We start from the raw sequence: 25,747 nt of genomic DNA, 5'->3' as shown, positions 1-25,747 counted from the left end.
TGCTGCTCTTTGTAAAGCGGGAGAGTTGTGGGTCCTTGCGAGGAGGAGAATGAAGATGTTCAGCAGCAGAAAGCAGAGCAGAGCAGTGCCCTCCTTTTGTCCGGGGCTGCCAAGGGGGCACTGAACCTGGCGAGCCCTGAGCCAGGAGCAGCAGGAGGGCAGTGTAAACCCGACAGTCCTGGAACAGCAGGAGAGGCTGCAGAGCTGGAGAAGGAATTCTGCGGGAATACTCAAGTCCGGAATGCTGCTGGAAGCGTCCCTTTGGCCCCTAGAATTGCCCTGGGAGTTTGCTGCCAGGCTTTGCTGCTCTCCTGCTGCAGTGAGTCAATGGGAGCTGCCGGGTGCTGTGGGCTGGCGATGCCGTGGGGAGCAGCTGCCTGGCCGTGGTGCCCCTTGCCGTGGGTGCCGTGCGGGCTGACGGTGCCGGCGGGTTCCGTGGCAGCGCCGGAGCCCGGCGGGATCCGCAGCGCGTCCCGCCCGGCGCTGCAGGACCGGCAACGGCAGCGAGGGCTGCCAGGCCTTGGGAAAGCTGTGACCTGCAGGAGCTGTCAGGGCTCCAAGGCACAGCCCGGGGGGCCAGCAGAGACACAGAGTTCCTGCTGTGCCCATTCCCATTCCTGCCGTGCCCATTCCCATTGCTGGTAATGCCCAACCTGCTCCCAGTGTCCCCGTTCCTGTCCCCAGTGTCCCCATCCTGGTCCCCCACATTCCCATTCCCACTCCTGGTGTTCCCATTACCAGTTGCTGGTAATGTCCAGCCTGTTTGCCGTGACCCCATCCTGGTCCCCCATGTCCCCATTCCCATTCCTGGTGTTGCCATTCCCAACTCCTGATGTCCCCATTCCCAGTTCCTGTTGTCCGCAACCTTCAGCTGGTCTTCCCATCCTGTTCCTGGTGTCCCCATCCCTTTCCCCATTGTCTCCTGGTGTTCCCATTCCCTGTTCCTGGTGTCCCCAACCTGCTCTTGGTATCCCCATTCCCAACTTCTGGTGACTCCAACTTGTTCCCAGTGTCCCCATCCTGGTCCCCCAAGTCCCCATTCCCATTCCTGCTGGTAATGCCCAGCCTGCTCCCAGTGTCCCTGTTCCTGTCCCCCTTGTTCCCATCCTGGTCTTCCACATCCCCATTCCCAGTGTTCCCATCCCAGTCCTGACATCCCCATTCCCATTCCTACTGTCCCCAGCCTGTTCCCAATGTCCCCATCCAAGCCCCCCGTCCCCATTCCCATTCCTGGTTCCCACAGAGGAACTGCCGGATGCCGGAGGAGGGAGCCAGGATTTATTGCCCAAAGCAGGAGATTTTCACACCCAAATTAAAGCCTCGGAATAATTGTGGTCCTGGGTTTCACACGGGAAAAAGCAGGAAGTTGATCCATCAGGAAGAGCCGCAGGGGGGCCGGGGTGGGTGGGAGCAGCGGGATGAGCTCTGCCAGCAGCTCCTGCCTTTCCACAGGGAGAGGGAAGGGGCGGATCCAGCTCCAGGATCGCTCAGGCTGTGATTCCTGCTGGGATGAGAGCGGGGAAAGGAGTCACCATGTCCCTGTTCCCATCCCAGGAGATGGAGCTGGCTGTGGAGCCCAGGGAGAGTAGGAACTGCTCCGGATTCCCTCCTGATCCTGCTCTGTCCATCCCACCCCAATCCCATCCCAATCCCACTCCTGAATCCAGCCCTTATCCCAGTCCACAATTCCACCTGATCCCACTCTGGAATTCTGTCCTAGTTAGAACAGCTGGGACCGATTCCTCACTGGATGGGTGTAGCCCAAAACTGTGGATTCTCCGGCCTTCCATGCCATTTTCCCAGGAACTGTTGTCAGGGGGGTGGGGGAGGGGGGGGGGCCTGCGAGGTGGGGGGGTGTTCCTGTCCTCATACCCTTTTATGGAATTCACTGCTCTGAGTATCCTCATACCCTTTTATGGAATTCCCCGCTCTTAGGGAAGGACTAAGCATCCTTTTATGGAATTCCCCACTGTGAGGGGAGGACTGGGCATTCCTGCCTGAACTGGAGACTATATAAACCTGGAGTTTCGGAACCTTTTTAGCACTCGTGGGATCCAGAGGAGGACTGCAGCTCACCGCTCTCAACCAGTCTGAGACCACCCCCCTCAACTGGACTGCAATCCCCACTTTTGACCAGACTGCAACAGCTCTCCCACCAGTAGGTTTTTTTTCCCCTCTCCCTTTCCTTTGGACTTTGGGGGGGCCCAAGGAACAGCACTTTGTTGATGTCCCAGGGTGCTGGGTTCTACATTTGGGTTTTGTGGATTAAAACCAATTGCTTGTCTGTTTAATCAGACTTATTGGGCAAGGGGGGCCCAAGGGGGGTCCAAGAAGGCCCAAGGGGGGCCCAAGGGGGCTGGGCCAGGGGGGGAAGGGCTGCAGGGGGCGGATCTCAGAGGAGGAAACCCGCCAAAAGCGGCGGCCCAGCCGAGGGAGGAGCCGAGCGGGAGCACAAAGAAGAGCAGCCCAAAGGTCCTGGCGGTGGCTCGGCAATGGCGGGGGGGGCGAGAGCGGTTTGGGGGCCCCCCGTGAGAGCCGGGGGGGAACCCCGGTAGCCGCGGAGTGGGGAGAGCGGAGAGGGGCGATCCCGGAGCTGGGGGACCCCCGGAATGCTGGAGGGGGGGGAGCAGAGAGGGAGCGCCAGGCCCCTTAAGCGGGGGTCCCAGAGAGGGGGAAGGCCTTGGAGTGTGGAGAGGAGGGGGGGCCTTGAGGCGGGGTGGGAGCCGAGAGCGCCAAGAGGTTTGCGAGGGTGGGAGGCGAGAGAGGAGGGCCGGCCGGCCCCGGGAGGCAGAGTGGGGAGAAGTGAGCCCTGGGACCCCCCTGGCAACACTCAAGGGGACCCCAGAGAGTGGGAACCCCCCGGAGCCGCGGGACCACCGGCAGCCCGGAGAAGGGGGACCCCCAATGCAGGCAGAAGTGCCATCAGGCCAGACAGGGGGGACCCCCCTAACCCCAGAGAGCAGAGAGGGGGAACTCCTGGGAGGGGTTTTTGGGCTGAATGTTGGTGTTTTGGGGATTTTATGGGCACAAGATGCCCAGTGAGTCCTAGAGCTGGACTTGGGCAGGAGGAACCCCCAAGGCAATGCACTCACCCCTTGTTTTTCCCCCCCCAGCAGGATTTCTGCTTCCCAAAGCTTGGGCGGATGGAGGAGGAGGCTGCGAGGAAGAGGAAGATGCCGTGGGCCCCCCAGGCAGGTGAGGAGGAAGTCAGTGCCCCTTTGGGTCGGTCTTTTGTCTTTTGTGGCCGTCCTGCCGGGGCCGGAGTTGGGGGGATGTCCTTGGGCTTCCCTGTGGGCCGGAGGCAAATCCCCTGCGTGTCCTTGTTGCTTCCTGCCCCAGGCTTTAATGATGGCAAATCAGATCTATTGATAGAAAATGAATTATTTATTTTTGCAAATGACGACACAGAACAGAATTATTTAGTGAACAGTAGAAACACTAAAACTCCCAGTAGTACAGGATAAGATAGGACAGGGCACTACACTAAAGCAATTGTTGAAGCAATTCTACTAAAGGTGGCAAACAAGCAAGAATTCTTAATTAGAGATGGATGGAACTCCCCCAGAGCAGCGCTCGTGGGGAGATCTCTGCTCTCAACCTCCAGCAGTGACCTTGGGGGGTCCCCAGCCAAGGCAGGAATCTCCACACACCCCCAAGAAGGGTTCTGTTGGAAGAACCTGCCCCTGGCAAAGGGGACTGGCCCTTTCTGGTAGAAACCCAGGGACTGACAGTCCTTGGACTCCAGGGCTTCCCTCACCATCAGGGGCTTCATTTGGGGTCAAACCAGTCTGGGTTCCAACATCTCCTGCCTTGTCCTGGCCCCCTCTCAGCTCAGCACTGACCCCTTTGCAAATGGGGCATTGTCTTGGGGCCATTGCAGGGGGGATGTCCTGCCCCAGTGCCCCAGTGTTCCTTTAATTGCCAGAGGCCCTGCAGTGTCCCAGTGGCCCCTTGATTCCATGACCTTCTGAAACACCTCAGGCTTCCTTTGGTTCCATGAGGCCCCCCTGTCACAAAGGCCCCTGGATTCCATGAATTCCGCAGTGTCACAAGGTTCCTTTTTTTCCATGGGGCCCTGCAGTGTCCCAATTGTGCCTTGATTCCAGGAGTATCCAAATTCTCCCAGGGTTCCTTTGGTTTCAGGAGGTCCCGCAGTGTCCCAGCGGCCCCTTCATTCCAGGCAGGCCCAGGGAGACGAAGGCAAAGACGGAGCCCCGACCCCCGTCAGCATCTTGGGGGGGCGGGGGGGCAGGACCCGGGAAACGGCGGCGGCTGCTGGGAAGGGACTGGGACGGACTGGGACGGACTGGGATGGAGTGGGACAGACTGGGACAGACTGGGATGGACTGGGATGGACTGGGATGGACTGGGATGGACTGGGACAGACTGGGATGGACTGGGATGGACTGGGATGGATTGGGATGGACTGGGATGGACTGGGACAGACTGGGATGGACTGGGACGGACTGGGATGGACTGGGACAGACTGGAATGGACTGGGACACCGAGATAAACCGGGACCAGGACTGGGACCCAGTAGGACCCCCCGGGAGCAGGATCTGAGCACACTGGGACCCTCCAGGACCAGAACTGGGGCAACAGGGATCCTACTGGGAGCAACTGGGACCACACTGAGGCCTACTGGGAGCAACTGGAGGCCACATAGGATATAGTGGGAGTGCCTCGGAGTCACTGGAATCATACTGGTGGAAACGGGAATGTTACTGGGGCATCTGGGAGTGACTGGGAAGGACTATGAGCATGCTGAGGGCTCTACTGGAATATACTGGGAGTGTCTGCAACCATGGTGGGGGTAACTGGGACTGTACTGGGAGTGACTGGGACTACGTGAAGGGGAATTAGGACCAGGCTGGGGGCAACTGGAAGGAACTGAGTGACTGGATTTACAAGAGAAGCAACTGGGATTGAGTGGGACAGTCAGGAGGGAAGACTGGGATCATACTTGGAGTGACTGGATCTGTGCTAGGGGTAACTGGGAGCAACTGGGACCATGCTGGGGACAACTGGGATCATACTGGGATCACGGTGGGAGAAGCTTGGCCCATGAGGGGAGCAACTGAGACCACACTGAGGGTGACTGGGGTCATACTGGGATCATATCAAGAGTAAGTGGGATCATGCTGGAGGTGATTGGGATCGTACTGGGAGCAACTGGGAGTGCACTGGGGATGACTGGAAGTGGCTGTGAGCAACTGGGATCATGCTGGAAGCTTCTGGGGGCAACTGGGAATGAGTGGGACCACATGGAGGAAACTGGGAGCAACTGGGAGAGAGCAGGAGTGACTGGGATCATCCTGGGACTGACTGGGCCCTGAATCCGAAAAATCGGTCCGAGAAACTGCTCAGAGACTTTTTTCTCTTTAAGCAGCTAGGTATTTGTTTATTCAACGTTGGGAGCAAGCCAGCTCGCGCTGGACAAACTTGCTCCAAGGCTTCACACAAAATCAGCATTTTTATACAATCTTCAGCTGGGATTAAATGCATATTCAAGTGATTCCAACATCTCTCTCTGCAGATTAAGAATAGGTGGAGTATAGGTGGAGCTCAGGCGGGGCTTGGGGCGGTGCTTCTCTTGGCCCTCAATCCTGAGGGGACTTCCACTCTTCCTCCATGGCTCTGGGGGCTTCAACTCATCTTCCTCAGCTTGACCTTCCTTCTCTTCCATTGTTCTTGACCCGCTCCCTGAAGCTTGGAAAAAGCCCTGGCTCCCGGCCTATTCCTCCTCTTCCAATGTCTCCCTGATCCTGCTGTCTCTCTAATTTATCCCCTCTAGGCCTAGGACATGTTCCTGTACTATTCTCTGCAGCTTTGCTCCAGTCAGTAGAACAGAAGGAGCACAGATGGTCTTGGCTGTTGGGAGCTTGTTAGCAGGCCCAAATTTCTTCGTGAACTCTTTTGGGCCTGGCCTCCTGTTTCACCAGGGACACAGCCCGGGCCCGGGGGTTCCCATTCCCATTCCAGGTGTTTGCATTCCTGTTCCAGGTGTTCCCATCCCATTCTAGTTGTTCCCATCCCATTCCAGGTGTTCCCATTCCCATTCCTGGTGTCCCCATTTGCATTCCAGGAGTTCCAATTCCCTTTCCAGGTGTTCCATCCCATTCTAGATGTCCCATTCCCATTCCTATTGTCCCTCCTCCCATTCCTGGTGTTCCCATCCCACTTCTGTTTTCCCCATTCCCAGTTCTTGGTGTTCCCATTTCCATTCCAGGTGTCTCCATTCCCATTCCTATTGTCCCCATTCCCAGTCCAGGAGTTCCCATTCCCATTCCAGGTGTTCCCATTCCCATTCCAGGAGTTCCAATTCCCTTTCCAGGTGTTCCATCCCATTCTAGGTGTCCCCATTCCCATTCCTATTGTCCCTCCTCCCATTCCTGGTGTTCCCATCCCACTTCTGTTTTCCCCATTCCCACTTCTTGGTGTTCCCATTCTCATTCCAGGTGTCTCCATTCCGACTCCTATTGTACCCATTCCCATTCCAGGTGTTCCCATTCCCATTCCAGGTGTTCCCATTCCCATTCCAGGTGTCCCCATTCCAATTCCTGATGTCCTCAATCTACTCCCAATATTCCCGTTCACATTCCACGTGTTCCAATTGCCATTCCACGAATTCCCATTCTCATTCCAGGTGTTCCCATCCCAGTTCCTGGTGTCTCCATTCCAATTCCTGGTGTCCCCATTCCCATTCCTGGTGTCCCTAACCTGCTCCCAGTGTCTCCATCCCTCTCCCAGGTGTCCCCATTCCCAATCCAGGTGCCCCCATTCCCAGTTCCTGATGTCTCCATTCCCATTCCTGTTGTTCCCAGTCTGCACCCAATGTTCCCATTCCCATTCCAGGTGTTCCCATTCCCATTCCAGGGGTCCCCATTCCCATTCCCCCTGTCCCCATTCCATTTACTGGTTCCCAGGGAGGAACTGCCGGATGCCGGAGGAGGAGCCGGAATTTATTGCCCAAAGCAGGAGATTTTCACACCAAAATTAACCCTCGGTGATGTCACCGCTGTCCCTGTGATGTCACCGCTGTCCCTGTGATGTCACCAATGTCCCTGTGATGTCATCGATGTCCCCGTGATGTCACCACTGTCATTTCCCCTGCTGGTTTACCTTAAAACCAGCACACCAGGTCTGTGCCCAACGGGGGTCCCTGTGGATCATCCAACGCGGGTCCTCCCATGGCTGATGGAGTTGGAGCAGCGGCCGAAGCTCTTCCCGCACTCGGGGCACTCGGGGCTTCCATTACTGGTGGGTCCGTTGGTGGGAGGTCAAGGAAGAGCTCTGCCTGAAGCTCTTCCCACACTCCCCACAGTGGAAGGGCCTCTCCCTGATGTGGAGGCGACGGTGGGTGTAGAGGGTGGAGCTGTCCCACATTCCCTACACGTGTAGGGCTGTTCCCCAGTGTGGATGTGCTGGTGGCTGAGCAGCTTGGGGCTTGTGCTGAAGCTCTTCCCACATTCCAAGCACTTGTCGGGCCATTCCCCGGTGTGGATGCAACGGTGTTTGCAAAGGCTGGAGCTGTCCCTGAAGCTCTTCCCACACTCCGTACACGTTTAGGGCCTTCCCCACTGTGGATCATCTGGTGTTGGAGCAGGTTGGAGCTCTGATTGAAGCTCTTCCCACATTCCCCACACATGTAGGGCCTTTCCCCACTGTGGATCATCTGGTGTCGGAGCAGGTGGGAGCTCCGAGTGAAGCTCTTCCCACACTCCCCACAGGTGTAGGGCCTTTCCCCACTGTGGATCATCTGGTGTCGGAGCAGGTGGGAGCTCTGAGTGAAGCTCTTCCCACATTCCTCACACATGTAGGGCCTTTCCCCACTGTGGATCATCTGGTGTCGGAGTAGGGTGGAGATCTGAGTGAAGCTCTTCCCACATTCCTCACACATGTAGGGCCTTTCCCCACTGTGGATCATCTGGTGTTGGAGCAGGTGGGAGCTCTGAGTGAAACTCTTCCCACACTCCCCACACGTGTAGGGCTGTTCCCCACTGTGGATGCGACAGTGCTTGCGGAGGTTGGAGCGGTCACTGAAGCTCTTCCCACACTCCCCACACGTGTAGGGCCGTTCCCCAGTGTGGATGTGCTGGTGCCTCAGGAGGTTGGATCTCTCGCTGAAGCTCTTCCCACATTCCAAGCACCTGAAGGGCTTTTCCCTGCTGGGAGGCTGCTCAGGGACCACCAGCTCGCAGCTCCGCCTCAAGCTCCGGCCGCCTTCCCGGCACACGCTGGCTCTTTCCTCCTCACAGCCCCCTGGGATGGCTTTGGAGCCCCTCCTGCGGGGGCATCTCCGGCCCTTTTCCTCCCCGCTGCCTTCCTGCGCCGGGGAGCCCTTCAAAACGGCCTCTCCCACCAGGCTCTGCTGCCGGGATTTGTCCTCCGCACTCTCCGGCCTCACCTCGGGGCCTGGGGCAGGAAGCAACAAGGACACGCAGGGGATTTGCCTCCGGCCCACAGGGAAACCCAAGGACATCCCCCCAACTCCGGCCCCGGCAGGATGGCCACAAAAGACAAAAGACCGACCCAAAGGGGCACTGACTTCCTCCTCACCTGCCTGGGGGGCCCACGGCATCTTCCTCTTCCTCGCAGCCTCCTCCTCCATCCGCCCAAGCTTTGGGAAGCAGAAATCCTGCTGGGGGGGAAAAACAAGGGGTGAGTGCGTTGCTTTGGGTGTTCCTCCTGCCCAAGTCCAGCTCTAGGACTCACTGGGCATCTTGTGTCCATAAAAACCCCCAAAACAACAACATTCAGCCCAAAATCCCCTCCCAGGAGTTCCCCCTCTCTGCTCTCTGGGGTTAGGGGGGTCCCCCCTGTCTGGTCTGATGGCACTTCTCCCTGCATTGGGGGTCCCCCTTCTCCGGGCTGCCAGGAGTCCTGCGGCTCCGGGGGGTTCCCACTCTCCGGGGTCCCCTTGAGTGTTGCCAGGGGGGTCCCAGGGCTCACTTCTCCCCACTCTGCCTCCCGGGGCCGGCCGGCCCTCCTCTCTCGGCTCCCACCCTCGCAAACCTCTTGGCGCTCTCGGCTCCCACCCCGCCTCAAGGCCCCCCCTCCTCTCCACACTCCAAGGCCTTCCCCCTCTCCGGGACCCCCGCTTAAGGGGCCCGGCGCTCCCTCTCTGCTCCCCCCCCTCCAGCATTCTGGGGGTCCCCCAGCTCCGGGATCGCCCCTCTCTGCTCTTCCCCCTCTGGGCCCCCCTTGCCCAATAAGTCTGATTATACAGACAAGCAATTGGTTTTAATCCACAAAACCCAAATGTAGAACCCAGCACCCTGGGCCATGAACAAAGTGCTGTTCCTTGGGCCCCCCCCGAGTCCAAAGTAAAGGGAGAGGGAAAAAAACCTGCTGGTGGGAGAGCTGTTGCAGTCTGGTCAAAAGTGGTGGTTGCAGTCCAGTTGAGGGGGGTGGTCTCAGGCTGGTTGAGAGCGGTGAGCTGCAGTCCTCCTCTGGATCCCACGAGTGGTAAAAAGGTTCTGAAACTCCAGGTTTATATATTCTCCAGTTCAGGCAGGAATGCCCAGTCCTCCCCTCATTGCGGGGAATTCCATAAAAGGATGCTTAGTTCTTCCCTCAGAGCGGGCAATTCCATAAAAGGCTATGAGGATGCTCAGTCCATAAAAGGCTATGAGGGTGCTCAGGACATCCCCCCCACCTCGCAGGCCTCTCCTGACAACAGTTCCTGGGAAAATGGCATGGAAGGCCAGAGAATCCACAGTTTTGGGCTACACCCATCCAGTGAGGAATCGGTCCCAGCTGTTCTAACTAGGACACTGTGTCCCTCATCGCTGCCATCATCATCATCATCGGCCTCCTGGGAGTCGGTGTCTGGAAGCTCCGATCCGGTAACTCCCGGGATGGGGGTCGGGAAGGGGCACGGATCCGCCCGGCAGCATTCCGGGGATCCTGTGCCACGGGTGCTGATCCCGCTTTCTTTCCATAGGGAAGAGGGAGGGGAATGGATACGACCCCGCGCCCACCAGTGAGTCCCAGCAGCGTGTGTGGATCCAGATCCTCTGGGCAGGGATCCCAGGATGGAGGCCGGGATTCCAGAGGGGAATGGGGGCCTAATGGCTGGAGTGGGATTGGAAGGGGATTCCAGCTCAGGGCAGGATTCCAGAGTGGGCTCAGGTGGAATTGTGGACTGGGATCAGGGTTGGATTCTGGAGTGGGATTGGGGTGGGATGGATGGAGTGGGATTGTGGTGGGATGGACAGAGCAGGAACAGGTGGGAGTCCAGAGCAGTTCCTACTCTCCCTGGGCTCCACAGCTGGCTCCATCCCCTGGGATGGGAACAGGGACATGGTGACTCCTTTCCCTGCTCTCATCCCAGCAGGAATCACAGCCTGAATGATCCTGGAGCTGGATCCGCCCCTTCCCTCTCCCTGTGGAAAGGCAGGAGCTGCTGGCAGAGCTCATCCCGCTGCTCCCACCCACCCCGGCCCCCCTGCGGCTCTTCCCGATGGATCAACTTCCTGCTTTTTCCCATGTGAAACTGTCAGAGACTGAACAGTCAATGATTTCTGCATTCTGGGATTGCCAGGAGACTTTTGGTGGCTTTTGCAGGACTTTGGCATTATCCCTCTGATGGGCAGCCGGGCCCATCTCCCCCTCCAGTGCTGCTGAAGGTGTCAAGCCCTGGAAGGGAGAGAAGAGCCGAGTTTACCAGGCCCCTCACGGGAACTCTGCTCTGGGCTGTCCGAGGTGTTGGGGGTTCATGGCATGGCCCATCAAAGCCCATCCCCCCTCTGCCAATCTTGGAAGGTGGGAAAAAACCTTTTCCCTGCCCCTCTCAGGAACTCTGTGCAGGCCTGGGAGACGTTGGGGGTTCGTGGCATGGCCCGGGACACTGTCCATGGATATAATAACTCATAACTTCCCTGAGTGTGGGGGCTTCCCTCCCTCACCCCCAGTGGATCAAAGTGTAAGGGGGGTACTTTTGAATTAGATGATCAATGGAGCATAGAGGCGTGAGAAAGGAATCATATTAGGATGTGAAACCAGCCAGAGTATGGTACAATGTAACTTCATGGCACAAGCTAATTGGAAGGTCCATTGTGCTTTTTAGCAAGTCAGCTTGATATCCCCTCTTATCAGAGCTGAGTTCTTCCTTGGTTTTGCCACATACTGCAAGATGGATACATCTACCCTGGAAACACAATGGTAGAGGTCATCCATAGGGGTGAGAAAGATGATGATGGGAGGAAGATGATGTGGGCAGGGGTCGCTGGCCCCTTGCCCTCCAAGTAGGGCAGGCACAGACTGTTGCCATGAGGTGATGATCAGGCGGGGTTTGGCTGCCATTCAGGCATCACCTTATACTGGGTACTGGCCCCACGTGGTGTAATGTGGAACTGATCAAATGGGGTGTCGGGACTGCTGAGCTGAGCGATCCTCATCCTACCACCGAGCCTGTTGCTCCGCGGGGACGCCCGCTAAGCACGGGCACCGACCAGCTGCTGCAGATCCTGACAGCCCTGGCCTGTCTGTGGGGGTCAGCACAGTTTATTGACAGGAAGCAACTGAGAGAACAAACTTTTTAATATCCCTTTAGTGTCACTTTAATTCCTCTTTTATCATTGAATATTGTTACATAAATAAGTTGTTCACAGTATTTCCCTTTAATTTCCCTTTTTACTAACCAAGATTGTGTTAATAGTTATCCATAATATTGTGTTAAGATCCCTTTTTTGGTATCCCGTTAACCCCCTTTTTTCACTAGTTAATACTGTATTAAATGCTGTTTGTAGTATTTGTTTTTAAGGCCACATAATAAGATATTTTGTATCCTTTTTTAGTTCTTGATTCTCTTGGCTAAGATGATTATTATTATTATTCTCAGTGAAATAAAAGATATTTTTTGTGTTTGAATATTTCTGGCACTTCTCTTTATTCCAGACATGTATCCAAAGGAACTGTCTTTTCCCTAGATAGGGAGAGCCTCAGTAACTGTCTGTGTTAGTTTTGTCTTCATCTCTGGTTTCTCGAAGGGTCTTTGTGGTTTAGAAATTCTGCCTTCTTGGTGTCCAGGTCTCAAAAAGAGATTTCTCTGCCAGGTCTATGACCACTGAAATATGGCAGGCCTTAAACTTTTACTTTGTTTTTCTAACAAATGGCCATGGGCCAGAACTTGTCCATCATCCATTGTCTCTTGCCCCCATTCAATCTCCTGCCAGCAGTTTCTCCCCACTGCTGGGTGGGCTCCTTTGTCAAGCACTAGAACTTGTTGGGTAACAGGCCCAGTCCTGTTGCCTGTTTTTCGTGGGGATGTGCAGGAGGGCATTGAGTCTTCCAGGAGCAAATTGGCAGAGGACCCCAAGCTGGCTTGCAGTGTGGATGTGCTGGAGGGCAGGAAGGCTGTGCAGAGGGACCTGGACAGGCTGGACCTCTGGGCCGAGCCCGTGGGCATGAGGTTCAAGAGTGCCTTTGGGCCTTTGGGGCCTCTGGCCACAAGAACCCCCTGCAGCTCCAGGCCGGGGGCAGAGGAGCTGCAAAGGGTCCCCGTGGGAGAGGCCCTGGGGGTGCTGGTGGACAGAGGCTGAACCTGAGCCAGCGGGTGCCCGGGTGGGCAAGAAGGCCAAGGGCAGGCTGGCCTGGATCAGAAAGAGTGTGGCAGCAGGAGCAGGGCAGTGATGCTTCTGCTGGACTGGGCACTGCTGAGGCCACCCCTGGAGTGCTGTGTCCAGCTCTGGGCCCCTCAATTCAGGGAGAACCTTGAGGGGCTGCAGTGGGTGGAGAGCAGGGCAATGGAGCTGGGCAAGGGTCTGCAGTGCATGGCCTGTGAGGAGCAGCTGAGGGAGCTGGGCTTCTCCAACCTGGAGAAGAGGAGGCTCGGGGCTGACCTTCTCCCTGTCCACAACTTCCTGACAGGAGGCTGGAGCCAGGTGGGGGTCAGCCCCTTCTCCGAGGCAACAGGCGACAGGACAAGAGGACACGAGGACCTGCCTGTCAGGGGCTGTTTGTCAGGGACAGGAGCAGGACTTTTTGGAGAGAAACAGGGATTAGGTATTGAAATGGGCTGCCCAGGGAGGTGGTGGAGTCAGCGTCCCTGGAGGTGTTTAAGCAAAGACTGGCCATGGCACTGAGTGCCGTGGTCTGCTTGACGTGCTGGGGATGGGGCGTAGGCTGGACCCCGGCTGATCTCACAAGTCTCTGCCAAGCTCAGGGACTCTGGGCTTCTGTGCCAGCCCAGCCTTTGGGGACAGCGTGCTGGTGGCTCCGAGGCTCCGTCCTTGCCTTGCCTTGCCCATCTCCTGGCTGCCAGGCAAGGGCCTTGTGACATCACAGCCTCTGTGGAACAGCGCGGGGGCTGAAAACTGTCAGTGCTGCGTCCCCGTGCCCAGAGCCTGGGCAGAAGTCGGCTGGCAGGGACGGGCAGAGACTGTGCAGAGGTGTCAGCTCGTCCCGCAGCAGCACGATGCCCAGCCAGGGCATCTCCTGGCTCCTCAGGCTCTCGCTGCTCCTGCTCTTGCCTGGCCCACTCGAGCCTTGCAGCCGTGCCACAGGTGCCATTGCTGAGAACCGGGCTTTTCCTTGGATGGCCCCTTGCCAGCAAAGGCAGGAGAGGCTGGAGAGAGGGGAAGGAGGGGGGTCAGGCCGCTGGGATGGTGCCGGCGGGCCGTGAGCCCGAAGCCAGCAAGGCCTTGGGCCCACACGGTGTCAGGGGAGGACTGAGAGCCCCCAGGGAGGAGGAAAGCTGGGCAGGCCCCAAGGCTGCTGGGCCTCTTCCTTGCCAGCCCTTTGGCCAAGGCCCCGAGGCAGAGGTGGGGCTCAGCCCCTGCCCAGCAATGGGGCACAGGCTGAGCCCCAGGGACACCAGAGCCAGGCGGCCTGAGCTCTTCTTCCTGCAGCGTCTGCCTGGGGCAGCCCAGCCAGGCCTGAGTCTCTGCAGGAGAGGCCAAGCCCAGCCAGAGAGGGCTCAGCCCTCTGAGGCTGCACTCACTGCAAAGGGAACAAAACATTGGCCCAGAGGACATCCTGCCCCCAAATGGAGAACTGGAAAGGTCAAGAATAAAAACGTCACCCCCCTCCATTAGTCAAGAAATGTTCAGACCTCTTTCCTAAAAGCATCCAGGACTCAGGTCACCCAATTTTCTCTCTGAGAAGGGTTTTCCATGGTTCCCCTCAATTCCCAGGTTTAAGGGGGTCCCAGTAGACTTTGGGATGTGTTGGATGCCGTGTTGGGGTGCAGATGTCCCCCCAAAGCTCCCCCAGAACAGGGTGACACAAGGGGGGGGCACAGAGGGGTTCCCATTCCTGATCCATCCTGGAGCAACCACACTGGGGGCAACTGGGATCAGAGTGAGAGCAGCTGGGCCCCTGCTGGGCTCATACTGGGACCATCCTGGGAGTGACTGCAATACTACTGGGAGTATGGGAGAGGCACTGCAACCATACTGGGGATGACTGGGATCAAACTGGATTCGTACTGCAAGTGTCTGGAAGTTCCTGGGGTCATACTGGGGGTGACTGGACTCATAGTGGGATCATCCTGGGAGCAACTGGGACCATGCAGGGGCAAATGGCCTCCTCCAGGCAGTGACTGAAAGTGCCTGAGGCCATACTGGACTCAGACTGGGAGTCCCTGAGAGGATAAGGAACCATCGTGGGGGAAACTGGGAGCAACTGGGACCACCTTGAGGGCAACTGGAATCCAGTTGGGAGTGACTGGGAGTGATTGGGATAATAGTGGGAGTGACCAGGACCACACTGGAACCATCCTGGGAGTGACTGTAAGTGACTGGGATCATACTGGGAGCAACTGGGTTATGGTTGTGGCACAAAGGACAGAGGGAGGGGAGGGAAAGAGAGGGGAGAGGGAATTTTAGAAAGGATAAAGAGGAAAGAAAGACAAAAAAAGAAGAAAAATAAGAGAAAAAGCCGAGTTTCAATATTCAGTAAATGTGTGAGTCACTGAGAGCTCCCAGGTCAAAGGCAGGTGAAGTGTTTGCAGGGGACAGGAGCCTGTTCAGGGCTCAGGAGCTGCTGCTGCCCAAAGGGAGGAAACGCCCCGAGGGCTCGGAGCAGAGTTTGTGCTTTGGGGCCTTTGCCAAGAACCCGCAGGAGGGAAAGCAGTTCCAGCCAGGGGGGCCCAGGGGCTCCCAGCACGGGCCCAGGGGCTCCCAGTCACCCCCAGGATGGGCCCAGTCACCCCCAGGATGGGCCCAGTCACCCCCAGGATGATCTCAGTCACTTTTAGTCATGCCCAGTCTGATCCCAGCATGATCCCAGTCACTCCCAGTCTGATTCCATTCTCTCCTAGTAGGATCCAAGTTACCCCCCGCAAGTTCCCAGTTGCTCCCAGTTAGTCCCAGTATAATCCCACTCAATTCTGGTTTCTCCCATTATATCTCAGTTGCCCCCAGTGTGGTCCCACTCACTCCCGGTTGTTTCCAGTAGCTTCCAGCATGATCCCAGTTGCTCACAGCCACTCCCAGTCACTCCCAGTGTGGTCCCAGTCACCCCCAGGATGGTTGCAGACTCTCCCAGTATAGCCCAGTTGCCCTCAGCATGCTCATAGTCATACCCAGTTACTTCCACTTGCCCCAGGATGCTTCCAGTTCCCATCAGTACAATCCCAGTCACTCCCAGTCTATGCCAGTTGCCTCCAGAATGCACCCTGTCACTCCCAGTCACTCCCAGTTCCACCATATTTCCACCATGGCCCCACTGGCTCCCAGTTCCACCATGTGGTAGTTCCACTCACTCCCACTGGACAATGACAGTCACTCCCAGGATGGTTCCAGTATGGCCCTGGTCACTCCCACTATGATCTCAATCACTCCCATTCACTCCCAATTGGATCCCAGTTACCACCAAGGTGGTCCCAGTTGCTTCCAGTATGATCCCAGTTGCCCCCCGTGTGGTTCCAGTTGCTCCCATTCACCCCTACTGTGCTTCCAGTAACTCCCAGTATCATCCCTGTCACTCCCAGCCACTCCCAGTAGATCCCACTTGCCTCCAACAGGCTTCCAGTCACCCCATCTCAGTCACTTTTAGTCAGGTCCAGTATCATCCCACTATGATCCCAGTCACTCCCACTCTGATCCCAGTCTCTCCTAGTAGGATCCAAGTTACCCCCTGCATGCTCCCAGTTGCTCCCAATCACCCCACTAGAGTTCCCCTCCCTCCCAGTCCCTCCCAGGACCATCCCAGTAGGATCCCAGTGACACCCCAGATGGTGGCACTCACAGCCAGGATGAACCCAGACATGCCCTGGCACTCCCAGGATAAAGCCATTTGCCCCCAGCAGGCTCCCAGTTCCTCCCAGTCACTGACTATGGTTCCAGTTACTCCCAGGATGATCCCTGGTACTCCCAGTCACTCCCACTATGATCCCAGTCAGTCTCAGTATGATCCCAGTCACTCCCAGTATGATCACAGCCACTCCTGGTCTCTCCCAGTATATCCCAGTTGAAGTCAATGTGGTCCCACTCACTCTCAGTTGCTCCCAGTAGCTTCCAGCATAATCCCAGTTACTCACAGCCACTCCCAGTCACTCCCAGTGTGGTCCTAGTTGCTCCCAGTTTTTCCACTGTGATCCCAGTTGCTCCCAGTTGCCCTGAGCAGAGACCCAGTTGCTTCCAGTATGATCCCTGTCTGATCCCAGTCTGATCCCAGTAATATCCCAGTATTATCCCAGTACAATCACAGTTGTCCCCAGCATGGGCCAAGTTGCTCCCAGTTGCCTCCAGCACAGATCCAGTCAATCCAAGTGTGATGCCAGTCTTCCCCCAGCATGGTCCCAGTCAATCCCAGTTGCCCCATTGTAGATCCAGTCACTCCCAGTCACTCCTAGTGTGGTCCCACTTGCTCCCAGTATGATCCCAGTAACCTCCAGCGTGATCCCACTTGCTCCCAGTATATCCCAGTTGCACCAACATGGTCCCAACTGCCCTCAGAATGCTCCCAGTCACTCCCAGTATGACCCCAGTCACCCTCACTGTGGGCTCAGTTGTCCCCAGCATGCTCCCAGTTGCCTCCAGCACAGATCCAGTCAATCCAAGTATGATCCCAGTCTTCCCCCAGCATGGTCCCAGTCAATCCCAGTTGCCCCCTTGTACATCCAGTCACTCCCAGTTCCTCCCAGTTGCCCCCCAAATGGTCCAAGTCACTCCCAGTGTGCTCCCAGTCACCCCCAGGATGGTTGCAGACTCTCCCAGTAGATCCCAGTTGCCCTCAGCATGCTCACAGTCATACCCAGTTACTTCCACTTGTCCCAGGATGCTTCCAGTTCCCATCAGTACAATCCCAGTCACTCCCAGTCACTCCCAGTCTATGCCAGTTGCCTCCAGAATGCACCCTGGCACTCCCAGTTACTCCCAGTTCCACCATACTTCCACCATGGCCCCACTGTTTCGCAGTTCCCTCCTGAATAGTTCTAGTTATGCCCAGTATGATCCCAGTCACTGACAGTCACTCCCAGGATGGTTCCAGTATGGCCCTGGTCACTCCCACTAGGATCCCAGTCACTCCCAGTCACCCCCACTAGGATCCCAGTCACTCCCAATTGGATCCCAGTTGCCCCCAAGGTGGTCCCAGTTGCTCCCAGTATGATCCCACTATGAGTCCAGTCACCCTCAGTACAATCCCAGTAACTTGCAGACACTTCCAGTACGACTCCAGTTTGATCCCAGTCATCCCCAGTATGACCCCAGTCACCCTCACTGTGTCCCCAATTTCTCCGAGCATGGGTCAAGCTCTCCAACTGTGATCCCACTATGATCCCAGTACTCCCCAGCATGGTCCCAGTTGCTCCCAGTTTCTCCCAGTGTGATCCCAGTTGCTCTAAGTTGTCTCTAGGATTGACCCAGTCTCTCCCTTTAAGATCCCAGTCCGATCCCAGTATGAGCCCAGCAGGGGCCCAGCTGCTCCCAGGATGACCCCAGTTGCCCCCAGCGTGGTTCCAGTTGCTCCCATTCACCCCTATTATGGTTCCACTCACTCCCAGCCACTCCCAGTATATCCCAGTTGCCCCCAACATGCTCCCAGTTGCTCCCAGTATATCCCAGTTGCCCCAGTTCTGGTCCCGCTGGCTCCAGTCCAGGTCTCGGTGTATCCCGGTGTCCCCCCTGTCCCCCCACCCCAATCTCACCCCCTTTTCTCTCCCCACAGAGCTCCTGAGCCGCTGGCGGCCGCAGCCCCTCCCCGTGGCCTCGGGCCCAGCCGGGACCCCCCAGTCCATCCCCGCCCGCACTTTGGGGGGGTCGTGTGTCCCCCCCGGCCCTGCTTTTGTTCACACCCCAGCCGGCTGCTCCCAGTGTTCCCAGGAAAGCTTCCCAGTTCTCTGCAGTCCCTGTTTTTGGGGGGGCAGTGAGGGGGCTCTGAAAATCCCAGGAATGGGGGGGGTTGGGCACTTCCAGACCCACAAAATCCTTTGAACAGGGCTTTTGGGGACATTCAGACCCCAAAAATCTTGGGAACATGGGGGCTCTCCTACATCCCAGAAGTTACAGGAACATCATGTTTGGGGCACTCCCTGACCCCAAAATATTGGAAAAGAGGGGCTTGGACACTCCTAGACCATAAAACTCATGGGAATAAGGGGTTGGGGCACTCCCAGACCCTAAAAATCCCCGAGAAAGTTTGCTTGGGCACATCCAGAGCCCAAAATATTGGAAGAGAGGGGACTGGGCACGCCCAAACCCTAAAAATCCCAGGAAGAGTGGGATTTGGAAAACGTCACACCCCAAGAATCCCAGGAACTGGAGGTTATTGGGCACTCGGGGACACCCAGAACCTCATTCCCACGTATCCAGGTCAACCCAAACGCCAACCCCAGGAATCCGAGAACTCCCAAAACCCACCCCGGACCCCCCAAGGCCTGGGCAGGGTCAGCAGCAGCAGCCAATGGGAGCGAGCGGTGCTGACGCGTCATCAGCTGCCGGGCAGACCCGTCCGGAACGGAGCCCTCCCCGAGCTCAGCCAATCAGAGACCGCCCTCCGGTGATTTTGGGGGCCCGTTGGAGCTGCGGGAGCCCCGGATGGGCGTTTTTAGGTTGCCCTGAGCTTTGGGAGCCCTGGCTGGGCACTTTTGGTGGGCCCTGAGCTCCCCCCTCCCCCGCAGCCCACGGACCCCCCCGAACCCCCCAGCCCCGGGGCTGCCGCGGGGGCCCCCAACGGCCCTCAGCCAATCCCAAAGCGCCCACGCCGCCCGCGCCCAAGCCCAGCGCGCCGCGCTGATGACTCATCAGTCGCCGGGAAGACGCCTCGAAAAAAGGGCCCCAACTGCGCCCTCAGCCAAGCCCAGCGCGCCCCAAACCCCCCAAAACGGCGCCGCCCGGCTGGGTTGGGGCTGTCAGCAGCTGTCCGGCGCTGGGCATGGAGCGTGTGCGGGGAGCTGGGGCCGTGCTGGCGGTGCTGGTGGTGCTGGGAGCCCCCCCGGCTGCGGGCGAGGAGCTGTCGGGTGAGCGGGGGGTGGGAAAGGGGGGAAAGAGGGGAGAAAAGAGGGGGTGGGAGCCCAAAAAAGTGAGTGCGAGGGGGGTGGGAAGGCCCGGAGTGAGTGGGAGGGTGGTGGGAGCCCCAAAGTGAGGTTGGGGGGGTGTGGGGATTGTGGGGCCGGTGGGAAAGGGGTGGGAGAGGGGGGCAAGGGGGTGTGGAAGAGCAGGAAGAGGGGTGCCCTGGGGGTCCCTGGGTGTCCCTTGATCCCTGGAGCGGTTCCCTGGGGCTCTGGGGGGGTGGGATGGGCATTAGGGGTTCCCCAACCCCCCTGTCCATGCCCGGGGGGCTGATGGGGGGGCTCCCCCCCAGCCAAGAGCCGGTGCTGGGGCGTCCGTGGGGCAGAGGGGATGGGAAAGGGGGGTCCGGGGTGGCCCCCTGAGCTCCCAGCCTGCTGTGGGGGGCTGGGGGATGATGGGTGGGGACGGGGCACCTCCTGACCCGTGTCCTGCACACACAGGGGTGTTTGTGTTATCGTCTCCGGGTGAGTGTCACTTCATCAACAGCACCGAGCGGGTGAGGTACGTGGAGAGGTACATCTACAACCGGGAGCAGTTCATGCACTTTGACAGCGATGTGGGGGCGTTTGTGGGGGACACCCTGTTTGGGGAGATCAATGCCAGGCGCTTGAACAGCGACCCGGAATTGCTGGACCTCAGACGGTCTGCAGTGGACACACACTGCCGCCACAACTACGAGGTGTTCATCCCGTTAACTGTGAACCGCAGAGGTGAGCGTGGGGCAGAGCGGGTCCCCTCGGCCCCTGCCCGAGGAATGGCCCTGGAGCCCCTCAAACCCTCCCTGGGAATCACCCCAGACCCCTCAGCTCTCCCTGTGCCCATCCCCTTGCCTTTTCCCCACTCCCAGTTCCTCCCAGTCTGTCCCAGTCTCTCCCAGTCCTTCCAATGCCCCCTAATCTCTCCCAGTCCATCCCAGTCTCTCCCCGTGCCCCCCCGCGTCTCCACCCCGCTGGGCCCACCGAACTCCCACCCCTCAGCCAATCCCAGAGCGTCTCTCTTATGACGCTCCAGTTGCCAGGCAGACCCAAAACAAAGACTTCCCTCACCACCACTCAGCCTCCCAGGCCGGAGCGCTTCCTTCCCAGTCCAGACCAGTCACTCCCAGTCCCTCTCATTCCACTCCCAGACCCACTCACTCCACTCCCAGACCCTCTCAGTACATTCCCAGTCGTTCTCACTTCACTCCCACATCTCCCAACTCTCTCCCCAGTGCCCCCACAGCCCAGCCCATTCTCCCCCACTCTATTCCCACTCCCTCCCACTGCCATCCCAGTCCCTCCCACTGCCATCCCAGTCCCTCCCAACGCCCTCCAAGCCCTCTACCCTCCCTCCCAGTGCCCCCCAGCGTGTCCATCTCGCTGGTACCGTCGAGCTCCCAGCCCGGCCCCGGCCGCCTGCTCTGCTCTGTGATGGATTTCTACCCTGCGCCGGTGCAGGTGAGGTGGTTCCAGGATGGGCAGGAGCTGCCGGAGCACGTGGTGGCCACCGACGTGATCCCCAACGGGGACTGGAGCTGCCAGGTGCTGGTGCTGCTGGAAATCCCCCCCCGGCGCGGGGTCACCTACAGCTGCCAGGTGGAGCACGTCAGCCTGGAGCACCCCCTCAGCCGGCACTGGGGTACGGCCCGGCACCCCCAGCACTGGGGGCACACTGGTAGGGGGGCCGGGGGGGAAAGGGGGCAACTGGGGGCAACTGGGAGGGAGTTTGGTGGGTGCTGGGGGTGCTGGGAGGGGGGTGGGAGGGTCCTAAAGGGTCTGGGATGGGCTTCTTGGGATCCCTACAGGGGCTGGGAAGGGACTGGCAGGAGGTTTCAGGGACCCCCGGGTGGGCTGGGGGAGAGCGGGCCGGGCTCTGTGGGGTGCCGGGGGGTGCGTGGGAGGAGGTTTTGGCGGTGCTGACCCCCCCGGCTCCCCCCCAGAGATGCCACCGGACACCGTCCGCAGCAAGATCCTGGTGGGGGTCGGGGGCTTCGTCTTGGGCTTGGTCTTCCTGGTGCTGGGGCTCGGCTTCTACCTGCGGGAGAAGGTAAAGGGGGGTCCCCAAAGGGGGGGCGTGGCCCCCCCTTGCTCTCCCACAGCCCCTGGGCCCCTCTGCCCCCCCAGCCCCTTTTGGTCTCACCCCCTTTTCTCTCCCCACAGAGCTCCTGAGCTGCCGGCGGCCGCAGCCCCTCCCCGTGGCCTCGGGCCCAGCCGGGACCCCCCAAACCCTGCACTCATTTGGGGGGATCGCCTGTCCCCCCCTTCCCTGCATTTATTCCCATTCCAGCCAGCTGTTCCCAGTGTTCCCAGTAAAGCTCCTTAGTGCTCTACAGTCCTGGTTGTTGGATGCAGTGATGGGGGCGCTCCAAAAATCCTGCTAACAGGGGGGTTTTGGTACTCTCAGACCCTCAAATTCCTCCCAAAGCTCGGGGCCGACCAAAAATGCCCAGCCAGGACTCCCAAAGCTCAGGGCAACCCAAAACCAGCCACCCAGGGCTCCCACAGATCAGGGGAACCTCAAACAGAGGATAAAGTTGTCCCAGAGCTCAGAGTTGCCTCAAACAAGAGGGAGATGGGGGGCTGAGGATGCCCAATCCCCCTTTTCCCGGCATTTTTGGTTGTACTGGGTCTTAGTTCAACAAGATTACAACTTAGAAATTAAGAGACTTCAGGTGGAAGTGTGGAAAAGGAAAAGAAACAGCTTTTTATTAACAAAATCTGAATAAACAACAAATGGTGCAACCAAAAACTTTGAGAAGAAACAAAGTGAAGTCCCAAATCCCCAGGTGGGGGGGAGAAACTGTCCCGGCAGTTCAAAGCTCTCGCAGCCCCGTGTGCTCGCAGCCAGCAGTGAAGGAGTCCCTTTTCCCAGGGGCAGTCCCCAAAGCAGAACACCTCGCTCCCAGATGGGTCGGGCTCTCTCTCTCTCTCTCTCTCTCTCTCTCTCTCTCTCTCTCTCTCGGTCGCTCTCCACGAGGTGTCCCGTGGGGAAAAAACTTCCTCTCAGGAAAAGAGAACAAGGTGGCCAAAACCAGCTCCCGCTCTGTCCGGTCCCGGACAAACCCCAAAAGCCCCCGAACAAAGGACCCCCCGCCCTCCCCGCGGCCACCGCGGTGTCCCCGAGAGCCGCCCTCCCCCCACTGCCCCTGCCCAGCGCCTGCGGCTCCGCTCCAACCCACCCCATCCCGGGAGACACAGATGGCAATGGGGGGGACACTGGGAAACAATTCCAACACCTCTTTTCAACCCTCTGACACCTGCTTCCCAGACATTCCCAAAGAAGGGGCTTCCCGTGGCCTCGAGCCAGGGACCGACCTTTGTATTGAACCAACTCCTGGAGAGACACGTCCCCATCCCTGTCCCCATTCCCATTCCTGGGGTTCCCATCCCTCTCCCCATTCCCACTTCCTGCTGTGCCAACCTGCTCCCAGTGTCCCCGTTCCTGTCCCCACTATCCCTATCCTGGTCTCCCATGTCCCCATTCCCATTCCCGGTGTCCCAATTCCCATTCCTGGAGTTCCCATTCCCATTCCTGCTGTCCCCAACCTGCTCCCAGTGTCCCCATCCCTGTCCCCAATGTCCCCATCCCATTCCCCCCTGTCCCCATTCCTATTCCTGGTTCCCACAGAGGAACTGCCGGATGCCGGAGGAGGGAGCCAGGATTTATTGCCCAAAGCAGGAGATTTTCACACCCAAATTAAAGCCTCAGGAATAATTGTGGTCCTGGGTTTCACACGGGAAAAAGCAGGAAGTTGATCCATTAGGAAGAGCCGCAAGGGGGCTGGGGTGCGTGGGAGCAGCGGGATGAGCTCTGCCAGCAGTTCCTGCCTTTCCACAGGGAGAGGGAAGGGGCGGATCCAGCTCCAGGATCGCTCAGGCCGTGATTCCTGCTGGGATGAGAGTGGGGAAAGGAGTCACCATGTCCCTGTTCCCATCCCAGGGGATGGAGCCGGTTGTGGAGCCCAGGGAGAGTAGGAACTGCTCCGGAATCCCACCTGATCCTGCTCTGTCCATCCCACCCCAATCCCACTCCATCCATCCCACCCCAATCCCACTCCAGAATCCAACCCTGATCCCAGTCCACAATTCCACCTGAGCCCACTCTGGAATCCTGCCCTGAGCTGGAATCCCCTTCCAATCCCGCTCCAGCCATTAGGTCCCCATTCCCCTCTGGAATCCCGGCCTCCATCCTGGGATCCCTGCCCAGAGGATCTGGATCCACACACGCTGCTGGGACTCACTGGTGGGCGCGGGGTCGTATCCATTCCCCTTCCTCTTCCCTATGGAAAGAAAGCGGGATCAGCACCCGTGGCACAGGATCCCCGGAATGCTGCCGGGCGGATCCGTGCCCCTTCCCGACCCCCATCCCGGGAGTTACCGGATCGGAGCTTCCAGACACCGACTCCCACGAAGCCGATGATGATGATGATGGCAGCGATGAGGGACACAGTGTCCTAGTTAGAACAGTTGGGACCGATTCCTCACTGGATGGGTGTAGCCCAAAACTGTGGATTCTCTGGCCTTCCATGCCATTTTCCCAGGAACTGTTGTCAGGAGAGGCCTGCGAGGTGGGGGGGGATGTCCTGAGCACCCTCCTACCCTTTTATGGACTGAGCATCCTCATAGCCTTTTATGGAATTGCTCGCTCTGAGGGAACGAACTGAGCATCCTTTTATGGAATTCCCCGCTGTGAGGGGAGGACTGGGCATTCCTGCCTGAACTGGAGAATATATAAACCTGAAGTTTCGGAACCTTTTTAGCACTCGTGGGATCCAAAGGAGGACTGCAGCAAACTGCTCTCAACCAGCCTGAGACCACCCCCCTCAACTGGACTGCAATCCCCACTTTTGACCGGACTGCAACAGCTCTCCCACCAGCAGGTTTTTTTTCCCCTCTCCCTTTACTTTGGACTGGGGGGGGTCCAAGGAACAGCACTTTGTTCATGGCCCAGGGTGCTGGGTTCTACATTTGGATTTTGTGGATTAAAACCAATTGCTTGTCTGTATAATCAGACTTATTGGGCAAGGGGGGCCCAAGGGGGGCCCAAGGGGGCTGGGCCAGGAGGGGAAGGGCTGCAGGGGGCGGATCCCAGAGGAGGAAACCCGCCAAAAGCGACGGCCCAGCCGAGGGAGGAGCCGAGCAGGAGCACAAAGAAGAGCAGCCCAAAGGTCCCGGAGAGGGGGAAGGCCTTGGAGTGTGGAGAGGAGGGGGGGCCTTGAGGCGGGGTGGGAGCCGAGAGCGCCAAGAGGTTTGCGAGGGTGGGAGGCGAGAGAGGAGGGCCGGCCGGCCCCGGGAGGAAGAGTGGGGAGAAGTGAGCCCTGGGACCCCCCTGGCAACACTAAAGGGGACCCCAGAGAGTGGGAACCCCCCGGAACCGCAGGACCCCCGGCAGCCCGGAGAAGGGGGACCCCCAATGCCGGCAGAAGTGCCATCAGGCCAGACAGGGGGGACCCCCCAAACCCCAGAGAGCAGAGTGGGGGAACTCCTGGGAGGGGTTTTTGGGCTGAATGTTGGTGTTTTGGGGGTTTTTATGGGCACAAGATGCCCAGTGAGTCCTAGAGCTGGACTTGGGCAGGAGGAACCCCCAAGGCAACGCACTCACCCCTTGTTTCCCCCCCCAGCAGGATTTCTGCTTCCCAAAGCTTGGGCGGATGGAGGAGGAGGCTGCGAGGAAGAGGAAGATGCCTTGGTCCCCCCAGGCAGGTGAGGAGGAAGTCAGTGCCCCTTTGGGTCGGTCTTTTGTCTTTTGTGGCCGTCCTGCCGTGGCCGGAGTTGGGGGGATGTCCTTGGGCGTCCCTGTGGGCCGGAGGCAAATCCCCTGCGTGTCCTTGTTGCTTCCTGCCCCAGGCCCCGAGGTGAGGCCGGAGAGCGCGGAGGACAAATCCCGGCGGCAGAGCCTGGTGGGAGAGGCCGTTTTGAAGGGCTCCCCGGCGCAGGAAGGCAGCGGGGAGGAAAAGGGCCGGAGATGCCCCCGCAGGAGGGGCTGCAAAGCCAGCCCAGGGGGCTGTGAGGAGGAAAGAGCCAGCGTGTGCCGGGAAGGCGGCCGGAGCTTGAGGCGGAGCTGCGAGCTGGTGGTCCCTGAGCAGCCTCCCAGCAGGGAAAAGCCCTTCAGGTGTTTGGAATGTGGGAAGAGCTTCAGCAGGAGCACCCACCTCCTCAGCCACCAGCACATCCACAGTGGGGAAAGGCCCTACACATGTGGGGAGTGTGGGAAAAGCTTCAGGCACAGCTCCACCCTCCGCACCCACCGTCGCATCCACGGTGGGGAACGGCCCTACACGTGTGGGGAGTGTGGGAAGAGCTTCAAAC

At 58.6% G+C, this 25,747-nt stretch overlaps 2 protein-coding genes and 1 long non-coding RNA gene across 4 annotated transcripts in view; 2 read left to right on the top strand and 1 right to left on the bottom strand.

The window, feature by feature from the left end:
• The window catches only part of LOC113998761 (class II histocompatibility antigen, B-L beta chain-like), a 181,529-nt gene that overhangs the window by 8,980 nt on the left and 146,802 nt on the right, over positions 1–25,747 (top strand). The gene's annotated exons all lie outside the window — the stretch shown is intronic.
• On the bottom strand, positions 1,463–23,878 carry LOC113998763. Of its 2 annotated transcripts, none has more exons than XR_005566112.1 (3): positions 23,817–23,878; positions 23,680–23,718; positions 1,463–1,501 (listed from the first exon to the last, which is right to left on the bottom strand). It is a non-coding gene; the product is annotated as an uncharacterized LOC113998763 (long non-coding RNA). The 2 variants fall into 2 exon arrangements; XR_005566111.1 differs by lacking the exon at positions 1,463–1,501 and adding an exon at positions 23,238–23,328.
• Positions 19,324–22,121, top strand: LOC113998762 (class II histocompatibility antigen, B-L beta chain-like). The gene is made up of 5 exons (XM_039388212.1): positions 19,324–19,408; positions 19,901–20,170; positions 20,796–21,077; positions 21,379–21,485; positions 21,599–22,121. Exons 1-5 carry the CDS (start codon positions 19,324–19,326, stop codon positions 21,605–21,607), a joined length of 753 nt encoding a protein of 250 aa, XP_039244146.1. The 3' UTR covers positions 21,608–22,121.

Source organism: Pipra filicauda, unplaced genomic scaffold, assembly GCF_003945595.2.
Source record: "Pipra filicauda isolate LSUMZ 115617 unplaced genomic scaffold, ASM394559v2 scaffold623_size210332_pilon, whole genome shotgun sequence".
NCBI lineage: Eukaryota > Metazoa > Chordata > Aves > Passeriformes > Pipridae > Pipra > Pipra filicauda.
The sequence above is the reverse complement of the archived record's forward strand: the minus strand, read 5'-3'. Positions and strand labels throughout refer to the sequence as shown.